The 15,567-nt window shown below is 35.3% G+C and overlaps 1 protein-coding gene across 6 annotated transcripts in view; it reads left to right on the top strand.

The window, feature by feature from the left end:
• Positions 1–14,858, top strand: part of LOC110617455 (importin-9) — a 29,260-nt gene extending 14,402 nt beyond the window's left edge. For 2 of the 6 annotated variants that reach the window (XM_043957288.1, XM_043957290.1), the window contains 28 exons: positions 3,522–3,608; positions 3,708–3,824; positions 3,914–3,977; positions 4,078–4,220; positions 5,250–5,297; positions 5,389–5,457; positions 5,807–5,882; positions 6,693–6,823; positions 7,557–7,616; positions 7,725–7,794; positions 7,893–7,978; positions 8,061–8,122; positions 8,205–8,328; positions 8,409–8,466; positions 8,561–8,673; positions 9,970–10,047; positions 10,145–10,220; positions 10,305–10,420; positions 10,505–10,614; positions 11,217–11,406; positions 11,858–11,972; positions 12,680–12,792; positions 12,874–12,951; positions 13,339–13,404; positions 13,487–13,612; positions 13,718–13,783; positions 13,865–13,945; positions 14,583–14,858. In XM_043957288.1, coding sequence (XP_043813223.1) covers positions 3,522–3,608; positions 3,708–3,824; positions 3,914–3,977; positions 4,078–4,220; positions 5,250–5,297; positions 5,389–5,457; positions 5,807–5,882; positions 6,693–6,823; positions 7,557–7,616; positions 7,725–7,794; positions 7,893–7,978; positions 8,061–8,122; positions 8,205–8,328; positions 8,409–8,466; positions 8,561–8,673; positions 9,970–10,047; positions 10,145–10,220; positions 10,305–10,420; positions 10,505–10,614; positions 11,217–11,406; positions 11,858–11,972; positions 12,680–12,792; positions 12,874–12,951; positions 13,339–13,404; positions 13,487–13,612; positions 13,718–13,783; positions 13,865–13,945; positions 14,583–14,633 — 2,574 coding nt within the window. In that variant the 3' untranslated portion in view covers positions 14,634–14,858. Of the gene's footprint in view, positions 1–3,521; positions 3,609–3,707; positions 3,825–3,913; positions 3,978–4,077; positions 4,221–5,249; positions 5,298–5,388; positions 5,458–5,806; positions 5,883–6,692; positions 6,824–7,556; positions 7,617–7,724; positions 7,795–7,892; positions 7,979–8,060; positions 8,123–8,204; positions 8,329–8,408; positions 8,467–8,560; positions 8,674–9,969; positions 10,048–10,144; positions 10,221–10,304; positions 10,421–10,504; positions 10,615–11,216; positions 11,407–11,857; positions 11,973–12,679; positions 12,793–12,873; positions 12,952–13,338; positions 13,406–13,486; positions 13,613–13,717; positions 13,784–13,864; positions 13,946–14,582 lie in introns of those variants that run through there. The other 4 variants (XM_043957289.1, XM_021760223.2, XM_021760224.2 and 1 more) reach the window with 4 other exon arrangements.
• Positions 14,859–15,567: the final 709 nt, after the last annotated feature.

Here is a 15,567-nt window from a genome sequence, read left to right as displayed (position 1 = left end):
ACTAGTGCTCAAAATGGCGTTGCTGAGAGGAAAAATAGGCATCTATTGGAGGTAGCTCGATCTCTTATGTTCACCATGAATCTACCCAAAGCATATTAGGGAGATGCAATTCTTGCATCTGCTTATCTTATCAATAGAATGCCTCTCAAGACCCTTGACTTTATGAGTCCTTTGGCGGTTCTACAAGGGAAGAATTCATATGTTGTTCCACCAAAAGTATTTGGGTGTGTTTGCTTTGTCCATACTAAGACGGCAGGAAAACTGGATCCCAAGGCCCTTAAATGTGTGTTTGTTGGGTATTCTCCAACACAGAAAGGATACAAGTGTTATCATCCTCCCTCTAGGAAATACTTCGTTAGTATGGATGTTACCTTCCGAGAAACTGAACCCTACTTCAGCACCACCCACTCACCTCTTCAGGGGGAGAATAATGAGCAAGAAGAGGTGATCCCGAATTCTGTGATTCTGAATGATATGGTCCAACTAGAAAGTTTGAGTTCTAGTAGACAGGGGGAGATGTCCAATCAGGGAGAGAGAACTGGTCGTTTGGACAAGCCAGATTTGAGAAGGTATTCAAGGAGAGACAAGGCAGAAGAAGCCATTATGCAGTCTACTCAGAGTCAAGAATCTTCTCCTAGTGAGTTACCCAGTCATGAATCTTCTTCTGATGAGTTACCCACAACTCTTTCTTCTGGTGAGTTACCCACAACTCTTGAATGTTTCAATGACTTAGATAAACCTATTGCACAAAGAAAAGGGGTCAGATCTTGCACTAAACACCCTATTTCTAACTTTGTTTCTTATGAATCTTTATCTCCTTCCTATAGAGCCTTTGCCTTGTCTATTTCCTCTGTGTCTATTCCACAGGACTGGAAGAAAGCTTTTGCAGATCCTAAATGGAAGAAAGCAATAATTGAAGAGATGAAAGCATTGGCTAAAAATGAGACTTGGGAGCTTGTCACTCTCCCACCTGAGAAGAAACTCGTTGGCTGTAAATGGGTGTTCATAGTGAAACACAAAGCTGATGGCACAATTGAACGGTTTAAGGCCAGATTGGTTGCTAAAGGATTCACCCAAACCTATGGAGTGGATTACCAAGAGACATTTGCCCCAGTTGCAAAAATGAACTCAATCAGAGTTTTGTTATCTTGCGCAGCCAACTTGGACTGGGACTTGCAACAGTTTGATGTGAAGAATGCTTTCCTCCATGGAGATTTAGAGGAAGAAGTGTTTATGGAAATTCCTCCTGGGTTCGCTGATGAGAAGACACAAGGAAAGGTGTGCAGGTTAAAAAAGGCTTTGTATGGGCTAAAACAATCTCCCAGAGCTTGGTTTGACAGGTTTAGCAGAGCCATGCTGTCCTTTGGTTACCAACAAAGCAATGCTGATCATACTCTGTTTATCAAACATCATAAGGGTAAGGTCACCCTTCTTATTGTGTATGTTGATGATATAGTGGTGACAGGTGATGACAAAGAGGAAATGGCTCAACTAAAGAGGTTGTTGGCCCAGGAATTTGAAATCAAAGATCTGGGAAAACTGCAATATTTTCTAGGTATCGAGGTGGCTAGATTAGAAAAAGGAATTTTCATCTCCCAAAGAAAGTACATTCTGGATCTTTTGGAAGAAACTGGTATGATGGGGTGTAAACCAGCAGAATCTCCCATTGAAAGCAATCACAAGCTGAAAGCAGGAACTAGTGAGTCCGTGGATATTGGAAGATATCAAAGATTGAACTAGTGCGGAAGCAGAATACAGAGCAATGGCCCAAGGAGTATGTGAACTCTTATGGAAGAGTTGAGATTGTTCGAGAGAGACAAGATAACCTTGTATTGTGACAATAAAGCTGCTATAAGTATAGCACAAAATCCAGTCCAACATGACCGAACCAAGCACATTGAAATTGATCGGCGCTTCATTAAAGAAAAATTAACAGATGGTATTTTGAGCCTAGTACATGTGACTTCTACGGGGCAACTTGCGGATGTGTTTACTAAAGGACTTAACAACAAGATCTACCATAATCTGATTTGCAAGTTGGGCATGTGTGACATCTTTGCACCAACTTGAGGGGGAGTGTTGACTTATTTACTAATCCTAGCTGATTCTAGAGATTTGATTTGATCTGATTAGGATCCTTAATTATCTCTGTAATTATTATTTGATTATTTGCTTCCTGTTTAGATATGATTCTCTGTGTATAAATAGTCATATAGATCAATTGTAAAGATTAAGAGTGAAATACAAGAATACTCAAAATTTTCCCCAAAATTCTTCAAAAAATAAATTAGTATAAAGTTTTTCTAAAACAAGAACGATGAGTGTCATAACCGTTGATGTCATTGTATGATTTTCTGGGTGATATCCTAATTTTTTCTAAAAAGAGCTCGAGGTGAATTTAAACTTAGATTTCCTTTCAACATATATAAGCCATCATGCAGTGTACTGTTGCCAATCCTCTTCTTGGTTTGAAGGTCTTGAATAATACAATGGTCAGGAAAAAAATTAATTTTACAGTTAAATGCCTTACTGAGAGCGCTAACAGATAAAAGATTAATAGGGAAACAAGGAACATGAAGAATAGATGATAGCTTAATATTTGGAGTTCAAATAATATAATTGGTGGCAGAAATAAGAGGGGAAAAACCATCTACGATTCTAACAGTATCCTTTTGTAAACATGGAAGATAATCAAGGAAACTTTTAGAAGAGCCCGTTATGTGTATATTTGCACAAAAATCAATAATCCATGGAGCATAATCAAGAGACGAAACAAGAGTATTATCAGAAGTCCTTACATTACTCATATAAGTCACTGACAAAAGAACACCCTTTTTTGTCAAACAAAAATAGCGGAAAATTACTGTTCACCAAAGAAAGAACTGTTGTTCACCGTCGAAAAAACATGGGTACGGGCTAGTTAGAGGCATGACATAAAGGGGTGGCTTCCGGAAAGAAGAGTCAATGGGACGGAGTGCCGGAAAGAGCACGGTGGTGGCGTGTGAGGTCACGCATGTGGCCGGAGCAGTGGTGCGATGCCGGGAATAGGCTGGAAATCTTATAGGTTCTCTCCTGGTACATGCAGTAACAGCCAACTCTCCCTCTAGAGTCTCCTAGATGCTTGACCTATAAAAACCCTAATTTTATGATCAGTGCCAAGAATCCTTATACCAAATAATGTTGACAAAGCTCTTATGCCACAGAATTTTGAGAGAAATTTTTAATTCTATTCCAATTGAATTGATTCATACACAAAAAATTAACCTAAATTAGAAATACTTAAAATAAAAATAAAATCCCTATAATCAGCCTAATTAGAATCCCAAAGATTTAAATTCTCCTAATTAGAAACCTTTTATGTTGGTCAATAACTTAAATTAGGAATATTTACAATAAGAATAAAATCTCTATAATCAAGCGTAATTAGGATCCAAAGATCTGAATCCTCCTAAATAGCAATCTTTTATGTTGGTCAACATGATCCTTCACTTACTGTTACATTCTTGACATTTTTGGAGCAGATATACAACAATTATTTGCGAGCAAAAGCCCTTTCAATTGTTTATTCTTGCACATCCATGCTTGGGACTATGAGTGGTGTGTATAAGGTATATTCTTCACAACTTATCTTATTTCTGAATGGTTCTGGAGTGTGGTTCACTTTTGTTTCTTCTATTATTGATTGAAAGAACTAATACATTCTTCAGACAGAGACCAGTGCATTGATGACAACGATGCTTAAACCATGGATGGATCAGTTCTCTACAATCTTAGGACAGTCTGTGCAACCTGAAGATCCTGATGATTGGAGCATGAGAATGGAGGTTAGCATGGTTTTTTGTTCTAATTTTATGTCCTCTTGGTTATTGATTGGAATAAGTGCTCCAATGGGTTTTATTGCTTTGTTCATTAGGTTTTAAAGTGCTTAAATCAATTTGTTCAGAATTTTCCTAGCCTCACTGAAAGTGAATTTGTAGGTAGGTTTGTCATTTTGTATTATCATGTAAACTTACATCCCAATTGTTTAGAAGTTATCTGTTTCAGAGTTTGCCCCTCTAACAGTCCATGTTGTTGCAGTTGTTGTGGGACCTTTGTGGCAAACTTTTGTGACATCTCTAAGAGTATACGTGCGGTCCTCAGTTGAAGGTACAGAAGATCCCTATGAGGGTAGTTATGATTCTGATGGTGTGGAGATAAGTCTTGATTCGTTTGTCATCCAGGTAATAATATTCCTGGTACTTTTATATTACATATGTTGTTAAGTAGCGATTAGATCAGATCATAAATTTTCTTAGTTGGTTTCATGTTATCTGCTGTGAGATCTATTGTATTGTTTGATTAATTTGATTCACTCAATATTAGTTGTAGAATATATATCTGAAGATTCATCTCAGTTTTATTTCTTCATAACAATTATATTTCTTCCTGGTGCTTCCTCTTTTCAGTCTTCTTTTGTATGTCTAAATATTTCTACATTTACATTTTCCTTCTAATTTTTTGACAAACATTTGTTTGTTTTATAGCTTCCTTGTAATTTGAACTATAATCTCTGTTATGGGGCTAGGAATTTTGGACGGGCAACCTTTCTTAGACATGATACAAATATCATTAACAAAGCATTTAATTTCATGTAGTGAGTTATTTATGCAATTTAGTGATACTAATCAAACATAATTTTAATAATATTAGTCAAAATGGTAGTAAAATGACAAATAATTCTTTGTTTCCTTAACTATCAAAGTGCTAAACCTCAAGGTTCTATATGTGTGTGTGTGTGCGCGCGCGTGTCAATTCTTCCCAAATGGTGAGCAGTTTGGGCTAGTTATTCAAATTTAATAAATATTCCTTCAATGAAATAGATGTTAGAGCAAAAAAGTTATCATTTTGGTTAACCTGAACCACAAAGGTGGTGGTGGTTAGATTATGAACAATTATGATAAGATTACTATTATTTTTCCTCAAAAGCTTGAAGAATCTGAGAGTAGATAGAAACAAACGTATTGTTCTCATGTTCATAGGATATGTTTTCTCTAACACGGCATTTTTCGTTTCAATTTGATGCTGGAAAAACAGATTGGAAGCAGAGCATGTTCTCTAAACATGTGATATACTGAACACAGAAGTAAATTTAGAATCTAGATCTTTTTTTCCCTATGTGTGACTATGTTCTAGGTAAATTGGTAATACATTTGCATATGCTGTGTTTTGTTTTCTTAAATAATTGATTTCTTAGTGTTTTGTACTTGCAGCTTTTTGAGTTTCTCCTGACCGTTGTGGGCAGTGCAAAACTAATGAAGGTTAATACAACCTTTCAACTGTTTCCTCCACTTACAGTTTTCATTTTACCTCAAACATTACATTTAGATCTATGATACTTGTTTTATGTAGGTTGTTAGAAACAATATTAAGGAGTTGGTTTATTACACCATTGCTTTTCTGCAAATGACAGAACAACAGGTATTGCACATTTCAATTCAGTGTTCTCTTCTTCCCCATTTTACGTGTATCATATAGTGATCATTGTGGAAGATCATTTACTCTAGGATAGATGCCCTCTCCTATTAAGTACAAATTCCATGATGAGTGTTATATTTGTTTTTGGGATGAACTTTTGGGCTTTCTGCAATTTGTTAATCAAGCTGAATGCTTGGGACCTCCCTTCCCCTCCTTTTTTCCTTTGTCTATCAATTTTATTCAACTTGTTTGAATCTGCAAATATTCCGTTTATTTGTGGCCTTGAAACTGTGGGTTTTTCTATCTTTTTTCTATTGGTTGCTTTGGTTCATTTGTGATGTTGAATGAGTAGGTTCATACATGGTCAAGGGATGCTAATCAATTTGTTGCTGATGAGGATGATGCCACTTATAGCTGTCGTGTTTCTGGTAAGCAGCTTTATGTCACTTAGATACTAGTTATTTAGTGCCCCTCATGATAAATTGCAAAATTACTGACTGGAAAACGAGGATGAATTTATTGATTTAGTTGCTTAATTTGAAAACAAAGTTATGATAACTATAGAATGTGTGGAAACAAGCAATGTCTTTACAAAGGCGGTTTCAGTGTTTGGATTTTGACTATTTTTTTTTCCTACTTCATAGGGATATTGTTATGTTTATTCTTATATAAAAATATTGGAAGTTGGAAACTAGCTTAGGAGTTCTAGAACGATATTAGAAAAGTTTAATATCTCAATTTATAGTTCAATGCACTTTTACCGTCAGTTATGTCTTTAAAGCCACTATCTCTCTCTCTCTCTCCAGTTGCTGATTTTCTTCACTTACTCAACAGCCCAATGAGAAGGATTAGCCTATATGTTTCTAGTCCCAATAAAATGGGTTTGGGGACACTGTTCTAGGATTCTGGATTCTAGATAATATTTGGAAAAATGGAAAAAAGCATGTGTCTTCAGGATAGAATTGTGTTTGAGATAGTAGGTAAAGCCCAATATATATGCCTTCACTGAAACATTAATCATTATAAAATTTATCTTCTGAAATGCCACGGATTAAGTTAATTGTATAACACAATTTATTTAATTCAATATATAGTAGATCCTTTATCAGCACGTGGATGTGTAACAATAATTATTGTATATGGGTGTGTGTATGTCTGGAGTTTCTACTGAGTTCTATAATTACTTTGTTGGCTGCATCTATTATAATGGAGTTTTTCCTCAAAATTGCTTCTGGCAGGTGTGCTTCTGCTAGAGGAGGTGGTGAATTCTTTTGGTGGAGAAGGAACAAATGCTATCATGGATGCTGTGAGAGAGAGATTCAATGAGTCTCGACAAGAAAAAGCTGCTGGTTCATTAGTTTGGTGGAGGGTAAGCAAAGAAATTTTATTGCTTGGTGAAGGATTAATGTTGCAAAAGGATATAACCGAGTACCTGTAGTTAGTCCCTTGACACTTCAATTCTGGCCAACTTTCTCCTTCTTGACATTATCTGTATATGTACAATGCGTCAAACGCAATGTACACCTTGTAGTTTTCTCCTTTCAAGATTTGAGTTTCTCCAGTGAATACATTGCGGAATGCAGCTGCAGCAGTCATTTAGCTACTGCACTAATGGCTTTCAAAAGGAAGTCTTCCATAAACTATGCTAGTCCTTGGTCATAAACACTGGTCAAACGATACTTTAAATTTATAGGCATCCTCATTAGCTCCTAGTCATTACTGCGACTATTCTGAAAGTTACTGTATCATGTGAAGTTCCGTTTCTTTGGGTGAATTTTTTCCTTAATCTCCAAATAAAGTAACAGAGCATCCCACTGAACTCTTAACAACCCATCTCTCGGTATCTTTTTTTTTTTTCGTTGTTTTGTTTTCTCCATCAGTACTCTATTGCTTGCACATAAAATAGGATTGCTTTTGGGTTTCATTATTATTTTTATTATTATTATTTTCACATGTTTTTTTAACATCTTGGAGAAATTGTTTGTGGCTTGATGCAGCAACTCAGTAAACTGTACTGATCAAAAAAGTTTATACTGTTTTGTTTATTATTCCTTTTTAAAAAAAATTGCCATATTAACTTTTTGTGCGGTAACATCTGGCAGATGAGGGAATCTACTCTCTTTGCTTTGGCTTCTCTGTCAGATCAATTGCTTGAAGCTGAGGTTTGTAGTTTTGACACTATCTCTAGTTGTAACATCTCTTTCTTTTTTTTTTCCCCTATATGTGTGATATGACATCATGTTTCCTAAGTACCAAGCTTTTCTTTATAGGCTTCAGGTCTGACAAATATCAGCTTAGGAAATCTTGTAGAGCAAATGATTACTGAAGACGTTGGAACAGGTGCTTCTCTATCTCTCTCTTTCTCTCTGTGTTTTTCCCTCCCACTATTTTCTTTTTGCCAATAGTGACATGGATATTAATAGGTACAAAATATTTAGTTCTATTGTTTTGTTGTGCAGGGGTGCATGAATATTCCTTTCTTTACGCTCGTATTTTTACATCAGTTGCTAAGCTCTCCACCGTGGTAACTGCTGTGATGTTTGCTTATCTTTCTCTAACTATCAATATTTTGAAAAAAATTGCAACTAAATATCATTATTTTACAGATCAGCCATGGAGTTCTTGAACACTATCTCTCTGCTGCAATCCGGGCAGTTGACATGGATGTGTTAGTGAACCTAATGACATTGTGATATTTATCTTTACAATAGAGATTGGTATGAATCTTGTGACATTTGTTATCTTGACAGGCCGCCACCTGTGAAAGTAGGTGCTTGCAGGGCACTTTCCCAACTCCTACCTGAAGCTAACAAAGGACTTGTCCAGCCTCATATGATGAGTTTATTCACATCCCTTGCGAATCTTCTTCGTCAGGTACTGCTTTGCAAATATATTCCTGAAATTATAGGTTTGATACTGACATTTATAAGTTGTTCTATAATTCTACTTCACAGGCATCTGAAGAAACTTTACACCTGGTACTTGAAACGCTGCAGGCAGCAATTAAGGCAGGTGGGCATGGATATAAATGTGAACATTACTATCATCGTATCTTCATTTAATTTTTGCTGTTGCCTGCCTCACTGTTTATATTTGCTGGTTGTAGCTCACGAAGCATCAGCAGTGGTGGAGTCCATTGTCTCTCCTGTAATCCTGCATACATGGGCATTACATATTTCTGATCCCTTTATTAGTATTGATGCCATTGATGTTCTGGAGGTAACACATACCCTTCTTTGCATCTGCTTTCTATTTCTTCCTGTAATAATTTCCTTGCTTTCAACATTAGGGGCCATCTATTCATATCGGATGAATTGTGTTGGTGATTGGATCGCAATAAGTTAAATGAGTTATTATTTTTATACCTAGTATTATTTACTTTGGGTGTAATACATATTTTATATTGATTGTTGTGGTAGGTCATCAAAATTGAATTAATATCCAAATGCAAAGAGAGAACATATCTTGAAGCCGGTGGTGAAATCTTAAGTACTTCAATCTGTGATTTTCATGCTTTATTACTTTTATGTATTCTAAGCCTGTTCTGAAATAATGAGGTGTCAATAGTTGGAGCCTGGGGCAGGTGTCCTAATATAGAGTTCTTATTGGAGCAGAACAACTGTTTGAAAATTATTTTACTTGTCTGTTTCAAATTTTGAGAAATAATTTATAGTTGAATGTATTACAACCAAACAACAAATGTTTTATACAGAATGAATTTCACTGGCAATCCATTTTCAGCTAATCAAACAGAGCTCCGTTAATTCATTGTTTTCCATTTCAACTTGTTTATGAATTTTTGAGGCTCTTTCTTTTAATAATTAGAAGTTATGCATTAAGTTCAATTATTCTGTGTACTAATTTGACCTGAAAATAGCATAACTTAAAACTGCAGCACAAGAAATTAGGACATTGGCTGGTATGGTATTAGTAATACCACTATTGGTTTTCTGGCCATACAACTCACAGCAAACATCAAAAGTAGAGGAATGTTTGGTGATTTTCCCTGTTCTTTTGTAACAAATATTCATACTCAGTACTAAAATTCCTCATTATATTTGTGTTTGATCTGGGGGAAGAGAGGTGGGCGTATGCATGTGTTAGAGCTTCTTCTCTGCAAAGATAAAGCTGGCGTTATTTTATTGCTTCCAGTTGTTGCACCTAATCTAGGTTGCAAATTTGTCCTCATATTTAGTTTCTTCCTACTCTTTGTTTGTTGTTCTTACTTCAGCAATCAATATTCCTGTTCAAAGCCACTTAAACCCAAAGAATTTATGGCAATGCTGGATCCTCATATTTAGCATCCTCAAATACTTGTTTGAATCAGTTTGAGAAAAATAAAAGGACATAATATTTTGGTGGTGGAATTTTATCTAACTTTTCTGGATTGATCATATCTGTGACATGCCTGCACACGCATGCATGCATACATTCACTTAAATGGTTTATTTTCTTTAGCAATTTGATTGTATATTACTTGTGTAGCTTATTATTTTCACTTAAAATTCTCTGTAGGCAATAAAAAATTCTCCTGGCTGTATTCGTCCATTGGTTTCTCGAATTTTGCCGGATATTGGACCAATCCTAAATAACGTATGGTCATAAGAATGATGTTGAAGTAAATTTTGTCTTAGTTGCTTAATAGTGATTTAAGGGATTGTTCTTGATGAATGTTGTTGGTAATTATCAGCCATACCAACAGCCTGATGGACTGGTAGCTGGATCGTTGGATCTGGTTACTATGCTTTTAAAGGCAAGTTATCAAGGTTGTTTTTTTTTTTTTTGTATTAATTTTGCTCATCCAACTTTAAGCAACACCATAATTGTGATACCTGCTTTGCTAATTACAGTTTATGATAGAATTGTACAGAATGCTCCAAATGATGTAGTAAAAGCTGTATATGATGTTTGTTTTAATGATGTCATACGGATAGTCCTTCAAAGTGAAGATCACAGCGAAATGCAGGTTTATATTCTTACTTATGCTTTGCTTTCGCATATGTTGAATAGATAAATGACTCATTTGTCTTGCTTCTGCATCATTAATCAGAATGCCACAGAATGTTTGGCTGCTTTTGTATCTAGTGGAAGGCAAGAAATACTTGCTTGGGCTGCAGATGCTGGATTCACAATGAGAAGTTTGCTTGATGCAGCTTCAAGGTTGGTTTTTTTTTTTAATCTACAATTTTTTTTTCTAGTTACTGATGTGTTGATCCTTGTCAATATTGCAAATTTGCAAGGGAATGAATACTTGGAGTTTGTTGAGAGTATTTAGGGATCATAGTGATGCTTGGAAATATATTTAATTTAATTACTACCATAATTGTCCTAAAACCATTCTTGCTGATGAATGTGCTCCATCTCTGAATATAGTTAAACAAAATTGCTACTGAAATTATGAAATGTAAATTGAAGCACTAGTTACTGTCATAAAGATGCTGATTTGTCTGCTAGTTTTCACAAGCAAAGATGAGAGGTTTCTTATTTGTAAATGTGGAAGGTGTTCACTCTTTTATATAGAGCATTTCTTCACCTTCTTTGTTGGACACTGATATATATAGACAGCAAGTTGATAGAGATTCAAATGCTATGTGGCATAATGCATGTGCAATTTTTCATGATAACTGGAAATAAATGGTTTGTGACGAGAACCCAAATAAATTTTACAATGAAAGTGATTATCATGGGTCATCTTGCTAAGTTTTTGCTTGAAAATTCTTTTAGATTGTAGTTTCTTGATACCAAATTCCTGGTAAATGCAGGCTTCTTGACCCTGATCTGGAAAGCTCTGGATCTCTTTTTGTTGGACGTTTCATTTTGCAACTTATTTTACACCTGCCATTGCAAATGGCACAGCATATCCGAGATCTTGTTGCTGCTCTTGTCAAGCGAATGCAGTCAGCTCAAATAGCAGGATTGAGAAGCTCTTTGTTACTTATTTTTGCTAGATTGGTAATGTACTTCACTATTTATTAGTTCCAGTGCAAAAAACTTCTACTGTCAATTTTCTTTTTTCAACTGGAGCAATGCTGGATAATACTGTTAATCATCCTTATTTCAAATTGTAACTATTTTAGTAGCATGGTCTTCTTGTGCATTAATTGATGAAACTAGAGGCTGAAAATTTATTTTTAACGTGAGAATTTGTAACTGGCTATCAAATAGAAAACACCTCTAGCTGTTTTTCTCAACTGAATTGACAATGTTTTTAGTGCATAAAAGGGGCATTACTGCCTTTTTCCCCCCTTTTGGCAATTTGTACTTTTTATGCTTGCAAGTTGATTGTGAAATTTACCAATTTCACTTTTTATTTCCTATTTTCTGCTGTGGGTTAATGTTAAGCTTTCACTGCGTGTGGTTTTCATGGCTTGACCTCCAATGTTTCTGTTTCTTGAAAATACAGGTTCATATGAGTGTCCCTAACATTGAACAGTTCATAGATATGCTGATCAGTATCCCTGCTGAAGGCTATGAAAATTCCTTTGTTTATGTATTGTCAGAATGGACTAAACAACAAGGTAAGCACCTTCTTAGCATACTCTTGACACTACCAAGATGGCAATGTTGTGCCTTTTGTCACCCCAATGCTCTATGTATGAAGTTTCCTTTGTTTCCCCATATAGAATATTTGTGTTGTTTTAGCACACTTCATACTAAGAACTGGCACTAGCTGTAGCTGATCTTCATCAGAATTTAGGATTCCTTTTACCCTCTGTTTAACATGATTTATTTTGCAAAAAAAGAGTTCAAATGAATTCTTGCAAAATCATGTATTATTTCTTTGTTTTTTTAAAAATGAAAATTTTGTAAGTTAAAAGAGAAATGAATTATTCCATTCCAAGCAGCAAAATTGATAGAAAAGAATTGGATTGAATTGAATATTTGTGAAATCTTCTATTCCAAACAAGGGGTTAATGAGAACTATTTCAGTTATGTTATTTTGTATGGGTGACAAAATAGATGGACTTCTCATGAGCACTGTAGTAATGCTGAGCCTTTCGTCAACATTGCCTTAAGTATCTTAGATCACTCTGTTTTTATATTGTAGTAGGGATCAAGTATTTTGCTGCTGTAATGTTGCCAAAGAACTTTGAACAGTCTCTCGGTGCCCTCTTTTTCTTCTTTTATCTTTATTAGTATCTTATAGTTTTTGTTATCCTACATCTTTGTTCACCAAGCAATCAATTGTGAGCTCAACTTACCTCTAAATCCTTTTTGAGCTCAGTGGAGATACAAGGGGCCTATCAAATTAAGGTTTCAACCACTGCCTTGGCCTTGCTGCTATCCACAAGACATGCTGAACTGGGGAAAGTTAATGTGCGAGGTCATTTGTTGAAGGTTGGTGTTGGTCATTTGCTTAAAATATTCATGTGAAGGATGTTTTTTATTTTGTTCAGGAATTTACTCATTGTCATGTAGTCTAATGCAGGGATAACTACTCGCTCAAAAGCTAAATTAGCTCCTGATCAGTGGACTGTTGTGCCACTCCCTGAAAAGGTACTTCTAGATGAATTTCGGTCTTGAATTTTGAAGGTGCTATCATTGAGCAGAGGATATCTTGCAGTAAATGGTGGTAGGAACAATATTCTTCAAGGCCAACTTGCATAGTGCGCGATTTTGCTAATTGAAGTAGATGGATGATCTCCTGAAATAGGACAAACTTTTAAAATGTAAAGCAGAAGTTATTGCTATTGTCTCCCAGTTACAATATATGGTTGTTGCTCTCAGAATAGTTTCATGGTTCTTCACATTTTGTGCACGAGTTACTTGCAGCTAGTGTTTTACAGGGTTTTGTTCTGTTTTTCCAAATTATTAATGTATCATTTCCGTGTTATATTGGATACCAAATATTTATAGGTATTTTCTTTTCTCATATGTTTGCAGATAATGGCTTTATTGGCTGATGTATTAATTGAAATCCAAGAGCAAGTGACTGTCGGTGATGAGGAGGTAGGTTTTCCTTTACAGATCTATTTTTCATGTCAGTATAGCTACGGAAATGGTTTAGCTCTGAACCAACAGTTGTTTGCAGGAGAGCGACTGGGAAGAAATTCAAGGAGACATGGAATCTGATAAAAATCTGTTCTCTGCTGCCAGTACATCATGCGGCAGAACCACATATGATCAACTTGAAGCAATGGCACAAGCTTTTAGCGAGGTTGGTCGACACAAAATTCCCATCCCTTTCCCTATGTGTATTTCACCTTTTTCCTACCTCCAACAATGCTAACAAAACAAACTTTCATGTTGTATAAATTTCAAGAATCAAGAGGATGATGATGAGGACGACGATGACGACTTATTCCATGTTGCTGATCCACTGAATGAGGTGGGGTTTCATGCAATTTATTTGCCTTCAAGACACCTATAGTAATAGACATGTGTTTACTTCCTTGAATATGCATTGCAGATTAATTTGGCAAGTTATCTAGCAGAGTTCTTTGCTAAGTTTTCTCACAGCGACAGAGGGCTGTTTGATCATCTTTGTCAGGTGAAGCAGTGTTCCCAGTCTCAAGTATTTCAATTCAATACTTAAAGAGCATAACAGTTTGGCAGTTATAGACGTACAGGTCCTCCTTTGTGTATGGTATAAATAGGATTATCCAGGATAATCCTTGTGAAATAGTCTAATACAAATGCAAGCTTAGAGCCCTGGAAAATGTTGCAGGGTTTCAACCACATGTTTCTGTAGTAGTTTCGGTTTAGGAAATTTATTATTTAGTCCATATAGTTTAGTAAAATTAGTTAGTTCCTCTATTTTTAAAAACAAACTAAATAGTCCTCTTCTTTATCAGATAGTCGACTATTTCATCATTCCATCTATTTAATCTATTTAATCTGTTAGTATGTGTGAAATAGCTAAAATGCCCTTATTTTTAATTAATATTTATAATTTCAAGACATAACTATTTAGTCATTCTACTCCCAAAATAACAACTATTTATCCATGCAATTAACGGGGGGACATAAATAGTTAACAGTTCGAAAAGACAGACGATTTAATTAGCGTGTTTTTGAAAGTGGAGGGAGTGATTAGTTAGTTTCACTAACCATAGGGACTAAATAATAATTTTTCCTTCAGATATTAAAAGGAATTATAGTTTCTTTCTTTTGATTTGTAATTGCAGGGTTTAACTCAGGCTCAACAAAACGCCATTAGGACAGTAGTAGATCGTTGAGGTGTTGATTTGGTGTGCTTTGTGAGTATGGAGGTTTCTATGTTGGATGCTATTTCTATTTTCTCCTTATTTTTATTTATTTATTTTTATTATTTGATTATTATTTACTTGGCTTTCTGGTGGAATTGGGGCAAAAAGTTGAACAAGAACATGGTGAGATGAATTTGTAAAGCGAAAATATATTTTCATTCTTGATTGTATTTATTACTTCATCTTTTTTTAGAATTATCCATTGTATTTAATTTTGGTTTACTTGTTCATGGAAAAATATTTCTAATAGAATAATATTAATATATAATAGTATTAATAAGATTTTTAAACTTTAAAAGTGTGTTTTTTTTAATAAAGTTATTTTTTAAAAAATATTTTTGAATATTTTTTAGTCTTTAAATTTAAAAAATATGAGAAATTATTTATATAAAGAAAGGGCTCAAGGCCCTACATCCAATTTGAATATGATAAAAGCTCCGCTCAAAGATAAAATCTAGTTCAGATACATGCCCTAGAGGAACCCTGAGTCGACCAGTATCCTATTCGATGGGAGGAGCCTCCACCAATCTTTCCAAATCCCTCCCTCGCTCATAGAGAAGGAATTGCCTGCAACTAAATCAAAGAGACTCAGCTCTCACCACCAGATCAAGCTGCAACGATAGCCGAACACCAACAAAGCTTGAAATCACACAGCCAGCCTCCAGATCGTGGTACTTCTGTAGATCGAAGCATAACAGCAAAGGTGGAGATAATGTACTCTTCAGCGTTCCAATCATATCTTTCAAGGCTATATTCAATCAGTCACCACCTATTAACCTATCATCGCCTCTAAGCTCCATAAACTGTCGATCTTCATAAAAAAGGATCTCCACCTTTTTCCGTTTGAAAAAAAAATAAAAAATAGAGGAAAAAAGAAAATTATTGATATTATCCCCACTTAGAG

The sequence above is a fragment of the Manihot esculenta genome, chromosome 6, assembly GCF_001659605.2.
Source record: "Manihot esculenta cultivar AM560-2 chromosome 6, M.esculenta_v8, whole genome shotgun sequence".
Classification (NCBI taxonomy): Eukaryota; Viridiplantae; Streptophyta; class Magnoliopsida; order Malpighiales; family Euphorbiaceae; genus Manihot; species Manihot esculenta.
The sequence above is the reverse complement of the archived record's forward strand: the minus strand, read 5'-3'. Positions and strand labels throughout refer to the sequence as shown.